Genomic DNA, 18,468 nt, shown 5'->3' on the forward strand with positions numbered 1-18,468 from the left:
CCGGGCCTAAAAACTAGTTTGTTGGATTATAAGAAGAGTCTTGTTTCTCCGTTTACAATTGCCTTGAACAAGTCTTTGAATTGCAAGTGCAAACGGAGTACCAAACCCAACTCAAGAAAGCTAGCCGAATTCTTGTCTAAAGTTAAAACTGCAATATGAATTACGAAGTATGTTATATGTTTATGTTTTTTCTTTTTATTATATCATCAATTGTACTCCTTACTAGGTGAATTTGATTATATGTTTCATACTTTCATATTTTATGTTTTCTAAGATACTCGATCGTATCATTAGTAACTCGTATTCCTAACAGAGTTTCTTGTCTAGCCAAGGTCGTTTTGCCTTAAGTATGATACGGAAGTTTGTAAAATAACGGAAACTATAAAGGGGACGAGAAATTCAAACTTGAGACTACGTACCTGTCCTCAATCTCTACTACTAGACCTTTAATTACTACTCCGTATAAAGTAGATACGATAGAAGATAGTGGAATATTTTTTAATTGACTGAAAGTATATGTGATATACAAACTATCCTTATTGTGATGCAGGAGATTCACAAGCTATCATGCAGACAACTGAATACACTCAATAAGGTTCATGATGGTTTCTCATTCTTCATTTTAAAACACAGAGCATGTATGACATAAACATGTGTTTCATCCAAAATATTGGCTCAAGAGTAAATGGGCATATCATATAACTATAAGTACTTCTCTCCCATTAAATTTTGTGAATAAAGAACAGTCTGCTGCAAGCATATGTGAAGGAACTAGTCATAAACTATCATCTCCTGATAAGAACATTCATCTTTCTCTGTTAAAAGAAAAATAGCATGAAAGAACAAACACTGTTGACTTTTCTGTAATTTGATGACTGCAAATTTACAGACGGCTATCAAATGTATGTGAGACTTTTGAGATAAATCAGCCATACACAGACGGCTATCAAATATGAGACTTTTGAGATAAATATTGAAAAGATATACATACATGCTATCTTGAAAACTTGAAAGTGAAATAAAGTTACCTTCAAAACTTCTGTTATGTGTACACTTGAAAACTTGAAAGGAAAAAAGTTACCTTCAAAACCTGAAAGTGAAAACAAGTTACCTTCAAAACTTGAAAACTTTTTTTCAATGGCAAACTTGAGATAAATATAGAAAAGATATACATACATGCCAATGGCAAACTTGAAAACTTGAAAGTGAAAAAAAGTTACCTTCAAAACTTCTGTTATCCTGACGCTTGTGCATTGATAGTTTGACACAACCAAATCATCATGAATGTCTCGCCAATAATCACCACAAGAGCAAACACCATCTTGAAAATGACGGAATCTCTTTCTATCTCGAATAACAATCTTTCTTTGAGTAACATTGGACATGAACTTCATAAAAGTGTGACATTCACCACAAATACGAAGGTTCTTCAAAATCACAATCAAAATAGGTGATCTGTTTAACAAAATCATGCCCCTAATCAGCTGGTTCCTGGTTCTTTACACATTCCCTGAGCTATCATCAGCTCTCTTATTTCTTCTACTTTGTCCCATCTCTGGTGAGAGGCATACAAGTTAGATAACAGCACATATGTCCCTGATTTAACTGTATCCATCTTGAACAGCTTATTAGCAATTCTCTCAGCAAGTTCAATATTGCAATGTATTTTACAAGCACCAAGAAGGGCCTCCCAAATTACACAGTCAGGTTCAACAGGCATGCTTTCAACTAATGCCTCTGCTTCAGAAAGTTCACCAGCTCGACCAAGAAGATCAACCACACAAGTATAATGGTATAACAATGGCTTAATCCCATAATCTTTGCACATGGAATCCAAATAAGCTCTTCCTTCTTCCAATAATCCTGCACGGCTACAAGCACATAATATACCCAAAAAGCTAATCTGATCTGGGAAAACCCCTTCAGCTTCCATCCTCTTGAAAAATTTTATGGCTTCTTTACCAAGTCCGTTGTGTGCACAGCCTGCTAAAACTGCATTCCATGTAACTAGATCTTTCTCAGACATGTACTCGAAAACAGAGAATCCACCCTCACTTCCAAATTTAAAGTACATAGTTATCAAAGCATTATTTACGAATAAGCATGAGTCAAATCCAAGCTTGTTGAGTAGACCATGAATCTGTTCCCCGAGTTTTACAGCACCAGCACTCCCACAAGCGCTTAGAGTACTAGTAATTGTTAACTCGTTAGGTCTCAACTGTCTAGCCAACATGTCAATGAACATATGAAAAGCTGCATCAAAATCTCCAGCTTGCGCATAAGCCGACACTATAGCCGTCCAAGAGACAACATCGCGTTCAGGCATTTTTTCAAAAATGTCACGAGCTTTTTCTAGCATGTAATTGTGTGAATGGCTAGTTATTAGAGAATTCCAAGCTGCAACATCCTTTATTCCTATTGCACTGAATACTTGGGAAACATCTTCTGTATTCTTGAACTTAGAATACATGGAGATCAATGCATTTGCAACAAAGGAATTATGATGACAGGAGTTTTTAATAGCAAGGGCATGCATTTGTTTTCCAATTTCAATAGCTCCAAGGCTAGCACTTGCATATATACAGCTAGTGAAACAAGAATGAGTAGGAAAGTTACCTAATCTTTGGAGCCCTACGAACATATGCAGAGCTTCTTCACATCTTTCATTTTGAGCAAGTCCAGAAATCATGGCTGACCAAGAGGCTGAATTTTTTATTGGCATGTGAAGAAATACATCTTTTGCCTCATCAATCATTCCATTTTGGGAATAACCTGCAATCATAGCATTCCAAGTAATTATATTTGGATTCTTAATTTCATTGAACACACGCTCAGCGTCTGTTATTCTTCCACCCTGAGCATATGCAGTCATCATGGCTGTTTGTGAAGAAACTGTCAGTTCAGGAATCCTGTTATAGATTTCAATCGCATCATCCAATCTTCCACACTGTGAAAATGCAGCAATCATCGTCGTGTATGAATATTCGTTCTTTTGTGGCATTCTACTGAAGAGGTCAATTGCTATGTCTAACCTCCCACTTCTTGTATAGGCATTTAAAACTGCAGTGCCAATAACTACATCTTCCTCAAACCCAGTTTTAATCACAATGCTAAGCAAACTATCAACTAAACACAAAGCCTCCAAACCTATTAGAGCTGATAAAGCAACAACAAACATGTGTTGGTCAGGAATCAAACCACTTTGATGCATCCTCCCAAATACATTCCAAGCTTCCATAAAACTACCATTTTCAACATACCCAGATAGCATAACCATCCAAGAAACCAAATTCTTCACCGGCATTTGCTCGAAAAGTTCTCTTGCTTCCCTCATCATAGCACCATGACAATACCCAGTAATCATAGTGTTCCAAGAAGCAGTATCTCTGTTAGGCATTTCATCAAACAACTTCTTGGCATAAACTAAATCCCCATTCTGCACATACCCAGTAATCAAAGCATTCCAAGTAATCACATTCTTCTCCGGCATAGAATCAAACACCTTCCTAGCCTCCTCAAGTCGACCAACTTTAGCATACCCGGATAACATTGCAGTCCAAGTTCTCACATTTCTTCCAGGAAATGCATCAAGAAGGACCTGGGCATCCATAATCCGGCTATTTCGGGAATACCCATAAATCATAGTGTCCCAACTCACAGAATCTCTTTTAGGCATTTCGTCAAACACTTGGCGGGCATCATTAACTTTTCCAAGTTTGCTTAGGTCCCGGATTCTTTTGTTGCACCGGAAAATATAGGATTCCGGCGACGTATGCTCCAGAAATTGTACAGACTGAGATGAAAAGGCACGGGGGAAGGAGAAAAGACGACGAGTCATCGTCAATTTGTCAAGGTCTTCAATCCATTGTTCCTAGTCTCAAGCAGCTGATCAGTATGGACTATAGAATACTCCAATTTGTGCTTCCCATCAGCTGGTTAGGGTTCGTGAGAATTGGGAGGGTGTTACAATTTTGAATTTTTCATATAGACAAACACGGTCACACGACTCACACTTAGTTCCGTGGATCGTGTATTAAGGGACATTTTAAGGTAGACTAAGGCCCGTAACCGCAAAATAAATTCATCCATTTAGCAGGTCACGGTATAATCCGAGTGCAATGAAATTTTGGGTGAGTGGATACAATATAATGATCCATGCGTGTAGTGTTTTTTTTATTCATCTGATTTTCGCTTATTTTGTTCGAACTTATCAGAATTTATTTTAGTTATAAATTATACTCCGTAGTTGGTCACCCTTATCTATTACGGAGTACTTTTTTTATACTAAAACAGACACCAGGAATGACACGTGTCACTTCCTGGTGCAAAATTTTTCCGCCAAAAACCATTTTCCTAAAAAAATATTTATTTTATTTTGTTTTTATTCTCTATCCTTTTTATAAACTATTTATGTATGTAAAAAATATTAATTTATAATTATAGCAAAAATATATACTACACAATAATAATTTTGCTAAATATTTTTTGTAATATTTTAGTCAAATCGGTATATAGTGGAAAACATATTACTCGATATGTGGGTCACATTTGCATATTACACATATAATATGCATATTAGATGAATACATTTAAATAATTATATTCAAAACTTTATAATTATGCAGTATCTTTGGGATGTTCAGTTAAATATTTTGTAAAAAACTATTTATATTCCGTGCGTGCACGAGATCTAATCTAGTTTTTCCTAAACTTGTCTGAACTTAGCTAAAGAAATAAGTGAAAATAAGGTGAACAAATCAATACATTTTTTTGGCAAGAAAAAAAAAACAGAAGCTAATGTATAGCATAATTTGATAATTGTTAAACCTTTGTACCGAGTGCCTGAGACCTGAGTGCATGGACCTTGTAGTTGGCCATCGTTTGGCCTATTAGAGAAGAAACTCGGAAAATAGAGAGAAATTATCAACAAAGTAGATGAAATTAACAATTGCCAGGGATCGAGCTTTTTATTGATATTAATAGTAATATTCTTCTTATCAACAGATTCCAATCAGACAGAACCTAACCATTTTCATTTTCTTGAAACCAAAATAATTAGCTACTAATAATGTATCGTATGTGATCTTTTGAAACATGAACATATCGTAAGTTCGTAACTCAAAGAACACAACGTTATATATACTTGAATCCTGTCATGGGAATACTTTGATGTCCACTGCAACGTTCTGTTTTAAGAAACTCGAATTCCCTTGGTTGATGTAGAAGTAGAAGAATCGCGAAGAGAGCTGACAGCTCGCTTCAGAAATGGAGGGATGGAAAAAGCAGCAGTGTGAATCTGCATTTTATGAAATAAAACTCCAAGTTAGATAAAAGTAGAACAGTTTTTTAAAGCTCCAGAAACTTTGCAACAGAAGCAAAACAATAAGTCAGTAATGCTGATAACTTGACGTCAAAAAAAAAATTCTTGTAAGAAAATTCACATATGGCCATGAAAGTCCTCTGCAATCAGCCATGAAGCTAAGAAATAACAACACAGCAGAAAACTCATCTAACGTAATCAAGTGTGAGAATAAAGACGGTTAATGACATTTGATTTCTGGGAATTTTTATTCATGGAAATATGGTTTAGAATGACAGACATGTCTGATTATTCAACAAGATTAAACCGCATTCTAAAACCTTGGACAAGCTCCAAAGCTGTCATTAACAATGCTACGCACTAATTATAGAGCAGTCATAAATTCATAAACCAAATAAAACAAGATATTAAAACGTCATGAAGGTTGATTTGGTTGACTTGCATATGGCTATACAAAAAGGCATACACCCTCATTCCCTAATAAGTCATAAACTAATCAAAGTCAGTTTCAAAAAATGCTGATGTTTGATTTTACATACAGAAACATGGGTATACTGCATCAACCTCGAAAATCCTCCATTGAAATCTGGATAATAGCAGGAGCAAAGAAGAGTAGACACAAGAAAAAGGGCGCAGAAAGAAGGGAAATAATACATTCTTACATGTATGTATAGTGAACAGTTTATGGTAAATTCTCAAGACCAAATAGGGTCTTATTTCCATATCCAAAAGCAAAGGCAGATTGTTATGAGAGTACCAATGATAAAAAAAAACTCTTACCTCAGAGTTATAAAATCTAAGTTCTCTTCGGTGCATAACTGCTCCTTCTATCTTCTCAATTGGGTTGATTGGATTCAAAAAATCAACTGGTGGGCCCTCTGTTGAACAAAGGACGAATCCAATGACACCGCTGAAAGCAGAGAAGGTTGTCAGTCAATGATGACCTTTGGTAAAATGCACTTTAAATGCACATTTCAAATCCGCACTTCTTAAGGAGTAACAGCTAGTTAAGGTACAACTGTTCAAGCTCTATAAATAGATCAGATTTGTTAGAGGAAAGGTATGCCAATTAATTGCCAAATATTACTGGAGTTTATTGTAGTTTGTTTTACATTCTGGGAGAGATCAAATCTCTCAAAAGCTAATAACTATCATAAAAAATTGCTGTATTTCAATAGAATAATCAATCAAGCTTCATTTACTTTCTTTCATCTCAACTTTTCATCATTTGTCCAAAGATCAGTTGATTGTAAGCAACTTAGCATTATCAGATCAAATGAACAGAACAAAAGGAAACATCCAGAGTTTCATGGACACAAGAATAGATAATCAGGAGATCTGCAATCTATGTTGATTGATTATAGAGATTTACAATAAGTTTAATCGTTAGGCGGGAAAATGGAAAAATAAAATTACATAAGAATCTTACGGAGTACTTTCTTTACAGAAGTTGATTGTATAGTAAACGAAATGGACCACTGCTTTTCAGCCACAAACTGGCCAAATTTGGCACCAAAATGGTCAATTTGGACATGCATAATTGCACAAATCAAATTTCACCTTTCTTTGGTTGTAACGTTTTGCCATAGTTTAATCTTCTTCACTTTGTTTCCATCTCTTCCAGGAGATTAAGGATGTTGAGATGATTGTGTCACGGTGTGACCCACAAGTAGTGAAATTCAAAATCAAAGGAGATAGAGAGATAACAGTTTGGAGTAGAACAAGGTTTGCGAAGGAAATAAAGAAAAAATTGATATGGCAAGGTTTCGGTTCTGTTTCAATTTCCCTCAAAATATCAAAGCAAATGAGCTTAAGAAAAGGCAGGTCTTTAATATTAAGTTTTAGGCACTTGAGGGCTTTGCTAAAGAAAAGGGCGAAGTACCCAAAATGTCAGGGTCTCAAAGACGGAACAACCTACACAGATTTTTTTTTTCTTCTTTTTTTTCTTCGAAGGTGGAAATAAGATTGCAGAATTATACCAAGCTGATAGAAGAGGAACATAGACTTCAAGCATTAGGGCATATGTACCTTGGATAGGTAGGCACACTAGTCCATGCATAATGAACAGAACCCTTGAAAATGTCGCGACAAATCGAGAGCATATCCTCTATAAGATGAGTATGAAGCCACATACTCTCTGCCATGTTACATAGTACACCACCAGGCCTCATGGCTCTTGCCAATGTCTCAAAAAAGGGCTTCTCAACCAGTTCTTGGGCAGGACCTGTATGAAAAGTGCCAATAATCACTAAAAAATATTCGATACAAATCAACTGTGATATAACTAATTCAAAATGGAAAAGAAAAACAGAACTAAGACGTTCTTATAGTAATGAGCTAAAAAATGCACAATTGAATTCTTTAAGAGTTTAAGCCATACAACTTACCTACAGGATCTGAAGAATCAACAACTATGGCATCATATTTCCCTTCTGGAGATTTTCTCAGGAACTCCACCGCTGCCAAAAAAACAGAGAGATAGAAAAAAATATATGAATCGCCGTACCAATAAAAGCTAACAAAGCAAAAGGAAACAATGGTGTTGTCAAGAAACATACCATCACCAACATGAAGATTGACACGGGGGTCTTCAAACCCTAGAGCTAATTCAGGAAAATATTTCTTTGAAACCTGGATATAAAGGGGGAAAAGAACTGCTGTTCAATCTTCTGAAGTTCACACCGCAACTACTGAGGAAATTAATCTACAAAGTATGTCACTTACATCTATAACCATTTGATCAATCTCACAAATATCTATATGCTCCACAGAAGAATGGCGAGAAATCTCTCGGAGAACTCCACCATCACCACCACCTACTACTAGAACCTGCACCACCATGTCAACCAGAACAGTCATCTTGTGCACAGTGAAGCATTCGCTTCTGCAAGTAGCAATAGCGCACAGCACGTTGCTTTATAAAATACTCCCTTTCACAAAATGTGATAGGGGAAAGTGAAAATAGGAGGGGGGATTTTCCACTGAACAATTAGTGATGAAACATATTGGTTCCTTGCTTAAGCTGAACAAATGTCTCCTAAAAGGCCCAGTTATTCAGCATGAACATCAAAGCTAGTCAAACATTATGCATACAATGAAAGATCAGGGCCGCATACTATACAGTTCATGCTATTTTATCATTTCAACATTTCATCATTCATACCACAGCTTGTATGACACAAGTCAGATAAAATATCTCACCAATTAAGAGTTATGTTGGCATAATTTTTACAAATTTTCAAGTGAAATAATAAGACTTTTCCCCCACTATAATTGATGAATAAAAGAACAGCGTCAACTATAGACATATACAAAGAAATACTCACATTTTGGGGGGATTCAATGGAACAAAGGGGAAGATGTACTATCATCTCCTGGTATGCACATTCATCTTTCTCTGTTAGCTGAACAATGCCATCAAGAACTAGCACTTTCCCATAGTTTGATGACTGCAAACAGCCGTATGCCATATAGCATAAAATGAGACACATTTGAGACAAATTAAAAATATCACATGTAAGCAAATGAAAGCAAAAAGAGCTAAACCTCAAAGACAAGGACTTCTTGGTACAATGACTTATCCTGGAACAGAATCTTCTCCACTTTAATCGAGTGCGCTTCTCCTAAAAAAGCAGATTACAAGGCATTAGCTTAACTCACTATTAATTCATCTACTTATTAGTTATTACTCAGACCTTCAAATCATTCATGTAGTTGTTTTGTCAAGGGAGTAAAAGAACTTAAATCTAACAGCTAAGAACAGCAGCAAGTAAAAGAAGAACATACAAACACTTTTAACCCAAACAAATGTGATAAATTCATGGAGAGAAAAAGATCAAACAGTAGCATGATCACATTTAAATAATGCATACCCGGCCACATTGGATTGTTGTAGTAAAGCTGCTTCTCAGCTTTATCTGCCATAAACAAAATCAAAAACATAAAAACAATCAATAATTTGACAAACATAAATGCAACCAACAATCACATACAAGTAACTTGTTCAATCTCAGGAAAAAAAGAGATAAGTCAAATATTGGGATAATGACCAGAGGACGACCGAGGTTCCGAAAACCACCCAGAAACAACAGTTGAATGGCATTTGGCATCAGATTCAGGGACAGAAGCTCTAGCCTTGAGGCAACAAGAAGGGATTTCTTTGTCTACACCATTCTCATTCACCTTCCCATCCATAATCTTCTGGCATTCCAAACCTCTTCCTGCGCCGGCTTCCATGGATTATTCTCTTCTTCTCCTGTGTCTCCAGTCTCTAAAACATACGCCCAAAACTCCTCAATCTATAATCACAATATAATGCTATAAAGCTCTCTTTACATAAGAACCCATCACTAATCATTCATCATTAATTTATAGTAATTATCAAAACTAAGAACTTTCCTGGAAGAAATATGTAAACTGTAGTACTCCGTATAATTTACAGACAAAAAAAGGTAACTAAAATCAATAAATATTCAGAAAAAAGCTAGAGTATAATTTTGAACTGAATCTTAGAACAATATACTTTTTTACCCAAATATATTAAACTTTCTCAAATTTGGTAACACTCAAAAAGGCATATGGAATTAAAATATCCCAGCTTAAACTAAACATTAATAACAACTATTGACGCCGTGATTTTGTAATAATAATTCATGTACGAGTTAACTATTACTACATACTATTATCGTTTTATTTTGAATCAGGTGATAATCGACGAGTTTAATTTATTCGTAATTAGTCTTATACACACTTGATACATGTAAGATTAGTGTTATAGCTTTATTTTGCATTTAAAGGTGACAATCAATGAGCTTGATTTATTCATAATCATAGTGAAAGAAATGTGAAGCTGCATAATGCAATATTACATCATTCTTTTAACACGTGGTCGGATTTTGAGAAAAGTTGTAATTTGGTCTGTCAAGTCCATGCCTTTGAACTACCATATTAATTTAAACAAACAAAATTTTAAAAAATATAAAAGGTAAAATGCGATGATAAACTGACACGAATGCCTTTCGGCATTTGCATTGTCTTTCGTTAGTTGAGTTACGTACGTTAGTTAAATGGTCATATTAATTAGGTAACATCATACCAACATAAGTTGGTGGAGTTAGTGGGGAACTCATCTTGTGACTTGGAGGTCACAAGTTCGAGCCCCATCAACTGTGAAATGCTTAGGAGTGGCTCAAGCGATGACCTGCGGAGCTGGGCTGGTTAACCTGTGCTAGGTGCTGGTTCAGTTAGGGTCCCTTCTTCTTACCTATCAAAAAAATTAGGTAACATCATGTATTATCGTTGTACTTTTAGACCATTCAAAAACTATAATTAATATTTGTCAAATATTGTGTAATCTCGTATCATTCTCATTAATAACATACGTATATATAGTACAACTCAGTTACCTAAACCCTAGGTACACATTAGGTAACTCACCATAGTTAGGACTCTACAGAATATTCACAGAATAATATCTAATATCTTAACATATCTTAACATCCCCCCTCAAGGTGGAGCATGTAGATCTCGAATGCCCATCTTGTTCAAAAAAAACTCAAATTGCGCCTTCCCCAACGCTTTGGTGAAGATATCTGCTAACTGAACCTTCGTCGACACGTACGACGGACTGATGATCCCTTCCTTGATTGCATCTCGAATGAAATGACAATCTGACTCGATGTGTTTTGTCCTTTCATGGAACACCGGATTCTGTGCAATATGCAACGCAGACTGACTGTCGCAATACATCCTCATGCCTTGGTCGTGTGTCACCCCCAAGTCGCGTAGTAGTTGTTTCAACCACTTCAACTCACACGTCAGAGCTGCCATCGACCGATATTCTGCCTCAGCAGACGACCGAGAAACAGTATGCTGTTTCTTGGTCTTCCAAGAAACTGGCGACATACCAAGTGACACAAACCATCCAGTCACCGACCGACGCGTCATTGGACACCCTGCCCAATCCGAGTCGCACCACCCCTCCAACTGCAACGCACTGTCCGACCGAAGTAGTATACCTTGGCCCGGACACTTCTTCAAATATCTCACTACTCGCAAAGCTGCTTCCCAATGTGCCTCCTTTGGTGCTTGCATAAATTGAGATAGGACATGTACAGAGTAGGCAACGTCTGGTCGCGTGACCGCCAAATAAACCAGACGTCCGATCAGACGCCTATACTGCTCACCGTCCGACAGGTCTGGCCCGTCTGCCAATGCCAACCTATGATTCTGTTCCATGGGAAAGTCCACAGGCTTTGCTCCCAACAATCCGGCCTCTGAGATGATGTCGAGGGCATATTTTCTCTGACATACATAGAACCCTTGACTACTTCGTGCCACCTCTAACCCAAGGAAGTACTTCAGAGCCCCGAGGTCTTTCATTTTAAAACACTCCTTCAAGTATGCCTTAAAACTCTCAAGCGCAAACTTGTTATTGCCCGCGATAATCATGTCGTCCACATAAATGAGCACACTCAGCTGCAACGTACCTTTAGACAGAGTAAAGAGCGAATAATCGGACAGCGACTGTCGAAATCCATAGTGCGTCAATGCCGTCGACAACTTCTGGAACCAACATCTAGGTGCTTGTTTCAACCCATACAACGACTTTCTCATTCGACACACTTTGTCAGAGTGATTCTTCTGGAATCCAGGAGGAATCTTCATATAGATCTCTTCCTCCAAGTCACCGTGCAAGAACGCATTGTGGACGTCCATCTGATGCACGTCCCACTGTTTGACAGCTGCGACAGCTAGGAAAGTTCGAACTGTCGCCATCTTCGTGAAGGAAATAATGCCCTTGGTCCAAGTATGCATTCTATGTTAAGTCTAATAAATGCGGTTCAGTATTAATTAACAAGTTAATAATTCAGTGAGATCAAGTGAGCTGAATGCCTAGCTAGAGGCCGCTTCAGTTCAAGTGGAATTAATGATATTAATCCACAGCTTACTCTTGACTGAACCCGTAGGGTCACACAAATAGTACGTAAACGGATCAAGTATTTAATGGCATTAAATACTCCATCTATGAATATTCGGAACCGACGGATCTTGGTTTCAGTGGGAGCTAAGATCGTCACAGGCAAGAAATGAATACTCCGGAAACGATGATATTGCCGGAAACGGAAATATGGATCGTATCGGAAATATGAATATTATCCAAGTCGTAGATGTTGCCGGAAACGGAAACATGGTACGTATCGGAAAATATTATTGGAAATGGAAATATTACCAGAATCGGAAATATTGCCGGAAACGGAAATATTGTCAGAATCGGAAATATTGCCGGAATCGGAAAATAATTCCGGAAACGGAAATATTAAATATTTGTTCGAAACGGAAATTAATTCCGGAATCGGAAATATTAAATATTGTTCGTATCGGAAATAGATTCCGGAAATGGAAATTTAATCGGAAGCGTATCGTACGAATTAGCATCGGACGAGGCCTGCCGGACGAAGGCCCAGCACGAAGCCAGGCCGTCGCCCAGCAAGCACGCACGCCACAAGCCCAGCGCGCGCCAAGGCCACGGATGCGTGGGCCTTGCTGCGTGGGCTGCTGCTCGCACGCGCATGGGCAGCCCTTGTGGCTGCCGTGTGTGTGTGAGTTTCAGCTCATGCGAGATTCCTGAATCTGCAAGAGTCAGTGTATGATTAAATGTCTATTCCTATTGGATAAATTGATTAAGTAGAATTCGTGTAGAATTCTAATTCCAATTAATTCGCATCCTACTAGGATTACGATTCCTTTTCCATAACTCTATAAATAAAGGCCTAGGGCTCATAATTTATACACAAGTTTTTAAGTATTCAAAAGTGAGTTTTTGAGAGAAAATCAAACACACATCTTGCTCAAAAGTGCCGAATTTTCTGAGTACCTTAAGGGCGATTCTAGTTGGTCAATCTTAAGGCGGATCCGGACGTGCTGTGGACTTTCTACGGAGGGACGACACTTGGAGTCCTAAAAGACTTGTTCTTGTTCGGTTCGGGCGCAGCTAGGGAAGGCACGCAACAAAGAGTATGCATCTAATTATGCTATATGATTATGTGTAAATAATATGTTTCCTGGGTTAATGGTTGTTTCCGCATGATCTATGTAATTGTCATATGTATCATAACCTAACAGTGGTATCAGAGCCCCTTATTATTTTCATAATCTAAATTGCATGAACATGGTTAAATATTACAAATTTGCAAGAATTAAAAGGGGTGATTAATTTTCGTAATTGTTAATTAATTGCAAATTGCGTTTATTTAATTATATGTACGCAGTTTTTCGGCAGTTTCTTCATTACTCATCCGAATTGAGTGATTTTTGTGTCAATTCCGCATGTAAAAGGCATTCTAAAATTTTGACAAAATAGTATTTTTCTGCCGAACCCAGAATTCTCAAATTCGAAGCCTAACTATGACTTTTCGAAGGTTTTAGTTTTTCGGATGCAAAATTTCGTAAATTTAAGATGTTAAATTAAATATTTGCGATTCCTGTTGATAAATCTTGAATTTTTGATTGACCTACTGCATATGTTTAACAAGTTTGAATGCCTAGTCTTGTTAATTATGCAATCTAATTTGTAATTATGATTAATTTGTTGAAAATTAGAATAATTTAGAATTAATTTGATTTTCATAATTAATTGTAATTTAATTAGAAACCTATGATTAAAAACCACCATAAAAATTGTAAATTTACGATAAATTTTAAATTTTTATGACCTAGACTTGAATCCATATCAATCGGAAATCAATTGGATAATAAATTTTCGATTTTTTCGCCCTAAAATTATGAAATTAATAATATTTATTAATTTGTCATTAATTTTAAATATAAATTTTAAATTTTTATGCGATTCGTTCAAATAACTTGCACGCACGAAGCAATGGACGCTTCGTGTTACCCTTAAGGGGTGTTGTATAATGCGGGCATGCGACGACGAGCAAGGGAGCTCGTCGCCCGTGCGGCACGAATGCAATGAGCAAGGGCGTAGTGCACGAGCACAAGGCAGCAGCCCTGCCTTGTGTCGTGTGCCACGAGCAATGAACGAATGGGCATGGGCGAAGGGCGAGCCAAGGCAGTCGCGTGTGGGCAGCAAGCGAGCTGCGCCACAGCGCGCGCTGCCTCGCACAACAGCGCGCAACCTCGTGCGCAGCGAGCGCAAGCTCGCGTGCCACGAGCGCTGCGCACAGCATCACTCGCGCGCGCAGCGCGCGACGTCGCCCGCCCAGCGAGCGATGTCGCGCACCAGCGAGCGATGGCTCGCGCGCGCGCAGCGAGCGATCTCGCGCGCCAGCGAGCGATGGCTCGCGCGCACCAGCGAGCGATGCAGCGCCCCAGCGAGCGATGGCTCGCGCGCACCAGCGAGCGCGGTAACGCGCGCGCGCTGCGAGCGATAGCTCGCGTGCGGTGGGCGCTGTGCGGAGGCTTGCGTATGGGACAGCAGCAGCTATGCTACGAGCGCATGGGCTGCGCGCACATGGCCAGCAATGGCTGTGTGCGTACAGCCCATGGGCGTGCAACGCATAGGGTGTTTGCGTTTCGATTAGATCGTTTTGAATGTTTAATTTGAAAATTTCAGTTCAAGTAATTTTAATTAATTTTAAAATTAATAAATTAATTTCTTGGATTTTAATTTTGAATATTATAATTATAATAAATGGAATTTATTCTAATTATTTTACTAAAATTAAAATCATGAATTAATTTAAATGCGACTGAAATTAAATTAAATCTTGGATTCAATTATAAATTTATATGAGCTTTAAATTTTAATTAAATTTGTATGTTTCCGGTTAGACTAGAAATACAATTTTATGTTTAAAATTAGTAAAGCATATGAATTTATTGGTTTGAGTGGGAGCACTTTTTAGTCATAAACTCTTGATTAGGTCTACAAATCCTTAAGGTTAAAACAACTCGATTAGAATTAATAAGGACTGAATAATTGGTAGATTATTGGTGCCCTTGATTAATTGCTGCAAATGTTTACGTGATGCATAATGTGTTTTACTAACCAGCTATGTGGGCCATTCATGATAATGAATGGGTGAATGGTATATATTGTATATGTACTGTTTTGCAGGTTATGAAGTGACTAGTATGGCCCAAATAGGATAGAAAATATGGTCTGCGTACCATTAATTTGAATGTAATTGGTCTAAAGTACCAAAGTTGTTTTTCAATTCAAATATGGTCTGCGTACCATCAAATAGTTGTAATTAGTTATAACTTATCCTATTTGAAGAAAATGGTGCCTCCCACGGAGATTTTCAAGACGGACTTTGAAGTCAAAGCTTCAAGATGAAGTCGGGCCATACTAGATCACAAATGTCTTATGCATGTTTTAAGTTATTTATTGCTTTAAATATGTCTTAAAATGCATGAGATCAAAAGCTTGATTATGTTGCATGATTAAGGATTTTAGTTCACTTAAAATCTAACCAACATAGTAAGAGCCTTAAGTTCCAAACTTAAAAATTGAGTTAAAAGGTGCCATGCCAAAATATACACTTGCTTGGATATCCTTTACATCAATCTAGTAATAGTTTTCGCTCAGCGAGGTGTTACTTATTGGTCCTAAAGGGGCAAGGTACACAAATAATTGTGAGTACATGTTAGTTTTGGTGAAACTCAACGATATAAGTAAGGAGTCCTTTTATGTCGTGGCAAATTCGATAGGTTTACCTAATAAGTTCTTAGACGTACCTATCAACCAAGAATAGTTTCTAGACTATTAGCAAAAGGCTTTTGCTTACCTAAGATGTTCTAGGATTAAGTCGACAAACTGTGCTTAGTTCTTCAATGATTTTAGGATCTTGGAATCATTTTATTCACACCTGCCGGAACACATAACTTGAATAAAATGCTTAATAAACATTGAATTATGCATGAATGCTAGAATTTAAGTTTATTAAGAGAAACTGTGAATGGTTATTTATTTGTTTATTCTTTTCAATTGTAGTTTTAATATGGCAAACAACAATCAAAACATCATCATGGGTTCTGAGCTTATGGTCAAGCTGAACCTGACAAATTTTCTTGAATGGGAAGCTAAGCTAGTTGAAATAGTCAAACTCAATGGACTTGAGTATGTACTATCACATCCCATGCCAAGCTACTATGCCAGAGACATGACCCCTGAGAGATTTTACGCCTGGGATGCGGATCTCAAAAAGGTTATGAGTCTCATGCTGAACAATATCCCTGATGATTGGGCTAGAAGGTTTGTAGCCTATGAACCTTTTACGCTCATCAAGAATCTGAGGGATATCTGTCGTGGAAGTACGGAGGACAGGGACCTGAACGTCCATGAGTTGATTGAATCAATGTCTGAGCTAAAGGTTAGTTCTCCCAACAGGTGTTATAGGATGGAGGTCCAAGAAACACATGTTCAGCTCCTTCGCACTAAACAGAGGGTAGGCGTCCCACTGAGGTTCCATGTGGATCTTATGTGTTCATATTTTGATCGCCTAAGTCTACTAGGAACACCAATAAGCGAAAGGATGGCAGTCTCTGTCTTGCTCAATTCACTACACAGTGGGTTTGGTCGCTTCAAGCAACAATACCTAAGTGAACCAAGAGAAGAAACAGTTGCAGAATTTATTCACCTTGTAAGAAAGGCTGAAATAGTACTGGACTGTGAAGCCAAAGATTTACTCAAGGCTAGAAAGAGACCATTCAAGAAAGGTGGAAAGTCCAAGGGCAATGCTAAATCAAAGCAGGACAAGTCCACATCAAGCTGTCTTTATTGTGATGGAATAGGCCATTACAAAAGAGAATGTCCAAAGCTAAAGGAAGATCAGAAGAACGGAACAGTCGTTCCATCTTCAGGTATTTTCGTTATAGACTGTATACTTGCTAATTCAACTTCTTGGGTATTAGATACTGGTTGTGGCTCACACTTATGTTCCAATCCACAGGGACTAAGAAGAAGTAGAAAGTTAAGCAAGGGAGAAGTCGACCTACGAGTGGGAAATGGAGCACGGATTGCTGCATTAGCCGTAGGAACTTACTATTTGTCGTTGCCCTCCGGGCTAGTTTTGGAACTGGAAGAATGTTTCCATGTTCCAAGTCTTACTAAAAACATCATTTCAGTTTCTTGCTTAGATGCTAAGGGATTTTCCTTTATAATAAAAGACAATAGTTGTTCGTTTTATTTTAAAGAGATGTTTTATGGATCTGCTAGATTAGTCAATGGACTTTATTTATTAGATCACGACAAACAAGTATATAACATAAATACCAAAAAGGCCAAAAAGGATGATTCAGATCTCACCTATCTGTGGCATTGTCGATTAGGCCATATAAACTTGAAACGCTTAGAAAGACTTCAAAGGGAAGGAATTCTAGAACCATTTGACTTAGAGGATTATGGTAAATGCGAATCATGTTTACTTGGCAAAATGACAAAGCAACCTTTCTCTAAAGTTGGAGAAAGAGCAAATGAACTATTGGGTTTAATCCATACAGATGTATGTGGACCAATGAGTACAAATGCTAGAGGTGGTTTCAGCTACTTTATCACTTTCACTGATGACTTCAGTAGGTATGGTTATGTCTACCTAATGAAGCATAAGTCTGAATCCTTTGACAAATTCAAGGAATTTCAGAGTGAAGTAGAGAATCAATTAGGCAAGAAGATTAAGGCACTGCGGTCTGATAGAGGCGGTGAATATCTGAGCTATGAATTTGATGACCATCTGAAAGAATGTGGAATTCTATCAGAATTGACTCCTCCTGGAACACCACAATGGAACGGTGTGTCAGAACGGAGGAACAGAACCTTGCTAGACATGGTCAGGTCAATGATGGGTCAGGCCGAACTTCCATTAGAATTTTGGGGACATGCACTAAATACAGCTGCACTCACTATAAATAGAGCTCCGTCTAAAGCTGTCGAAAAGACTCCATACGAATTATGGTTTGGAAAGCCTCCAAATGTGTCTTTTCTTAAGATTTGGGGATGTGAAGTATACGTCAAACGATTAATTTCAGACAAACTTCATCCAAAATCTGACAAATGTATCCTTGTGGGCTATCCAAAGGAAACAAAGGGGTATTACTTCTACAATACATCTGAGAACAAAGTGTTTGTTGCTCGAGATGGTGTCTTTTTGGAGAAAGATCACATTTCCAAAATGACAAGTGGGAGA

At 37.7% G+C, this 18,468-nt stretch overlaps 1 protein-coding gene and 1 pseudogene across 2 annotated transcripts; both read right to left on the reverse strand.

Moving 5' to 3' along the window:
* Nucleotides 1-837: 837 nt before the first annotated feature.
* Nucleotides 838-4,063, reverse strand: LOC110780264 (pentatricopeptide repeat-containing protein At4g02750-like; annotated as a pseudogene).
* An 873-nt stretch (nucleotides 4,064-4,936) lies between these two features.
* LOC130469301 (spermine synthase-like) lies at nucleotides 4,937-9,634 on the reverse strand. 2 transcript variants are annotated; one of them, XM_056838410.1, is made up of 10 exons: nucleotides 9,370-9,634; nucleotides 9,193-9,237; nucleotides 8,867-8,943; nucleotides 8,647-8,769; nucleotides 8,045-8,149; nucleotides 7,879-7,951; nucleotides 7,708-7,779; nucleotides 7,349-7,544; nucleotides 6,101-6,230; nucleotides 4,937-5,296 (listed from the first exon to the last, which is right to left on the reverse strand). In XM_056838410.1, exons 1-10 carry the CDS (start codon nucleotides 9,554-9,556, stop codon nucleotides 5,192-5,194), a joined length of 1,113 nt encoding a protein of 370 aa, XP_056694388.1. In that variant the 5' UTR covers nucleotides 9,557-9,634; the 3' UTR covers nucleotides 4,937-5,191. The 2 variants fall into 2 exon arrangements, with proteins under 2 accessions (XP_056694388.1, XP_056694389.1); XM_056838411.1 differs by having other exon boundaries at nucleotides 9,381-9,615.
* Between the last annotated feature and the right edge of the window lie 8,834 nt (nucleotides 9,635-18,468).

The sequence above is a fragment of the Spinacia oleracea genome, chromosome 3, assembly GCF_020520425.1.
Source record: "Spinacia oleracea cultivar Varoflay chromosome 3, BTI_SOV_V1, whole genome shotgun sequence".
In the NCBI taxonomy this organism is placed as follows: Eukaryota; Viridiplantae; Streptophyta; class Magnoliopsida; order Caryophyllales; family Amaranthaceae; genus Spinacia; species Spinacia oleracea.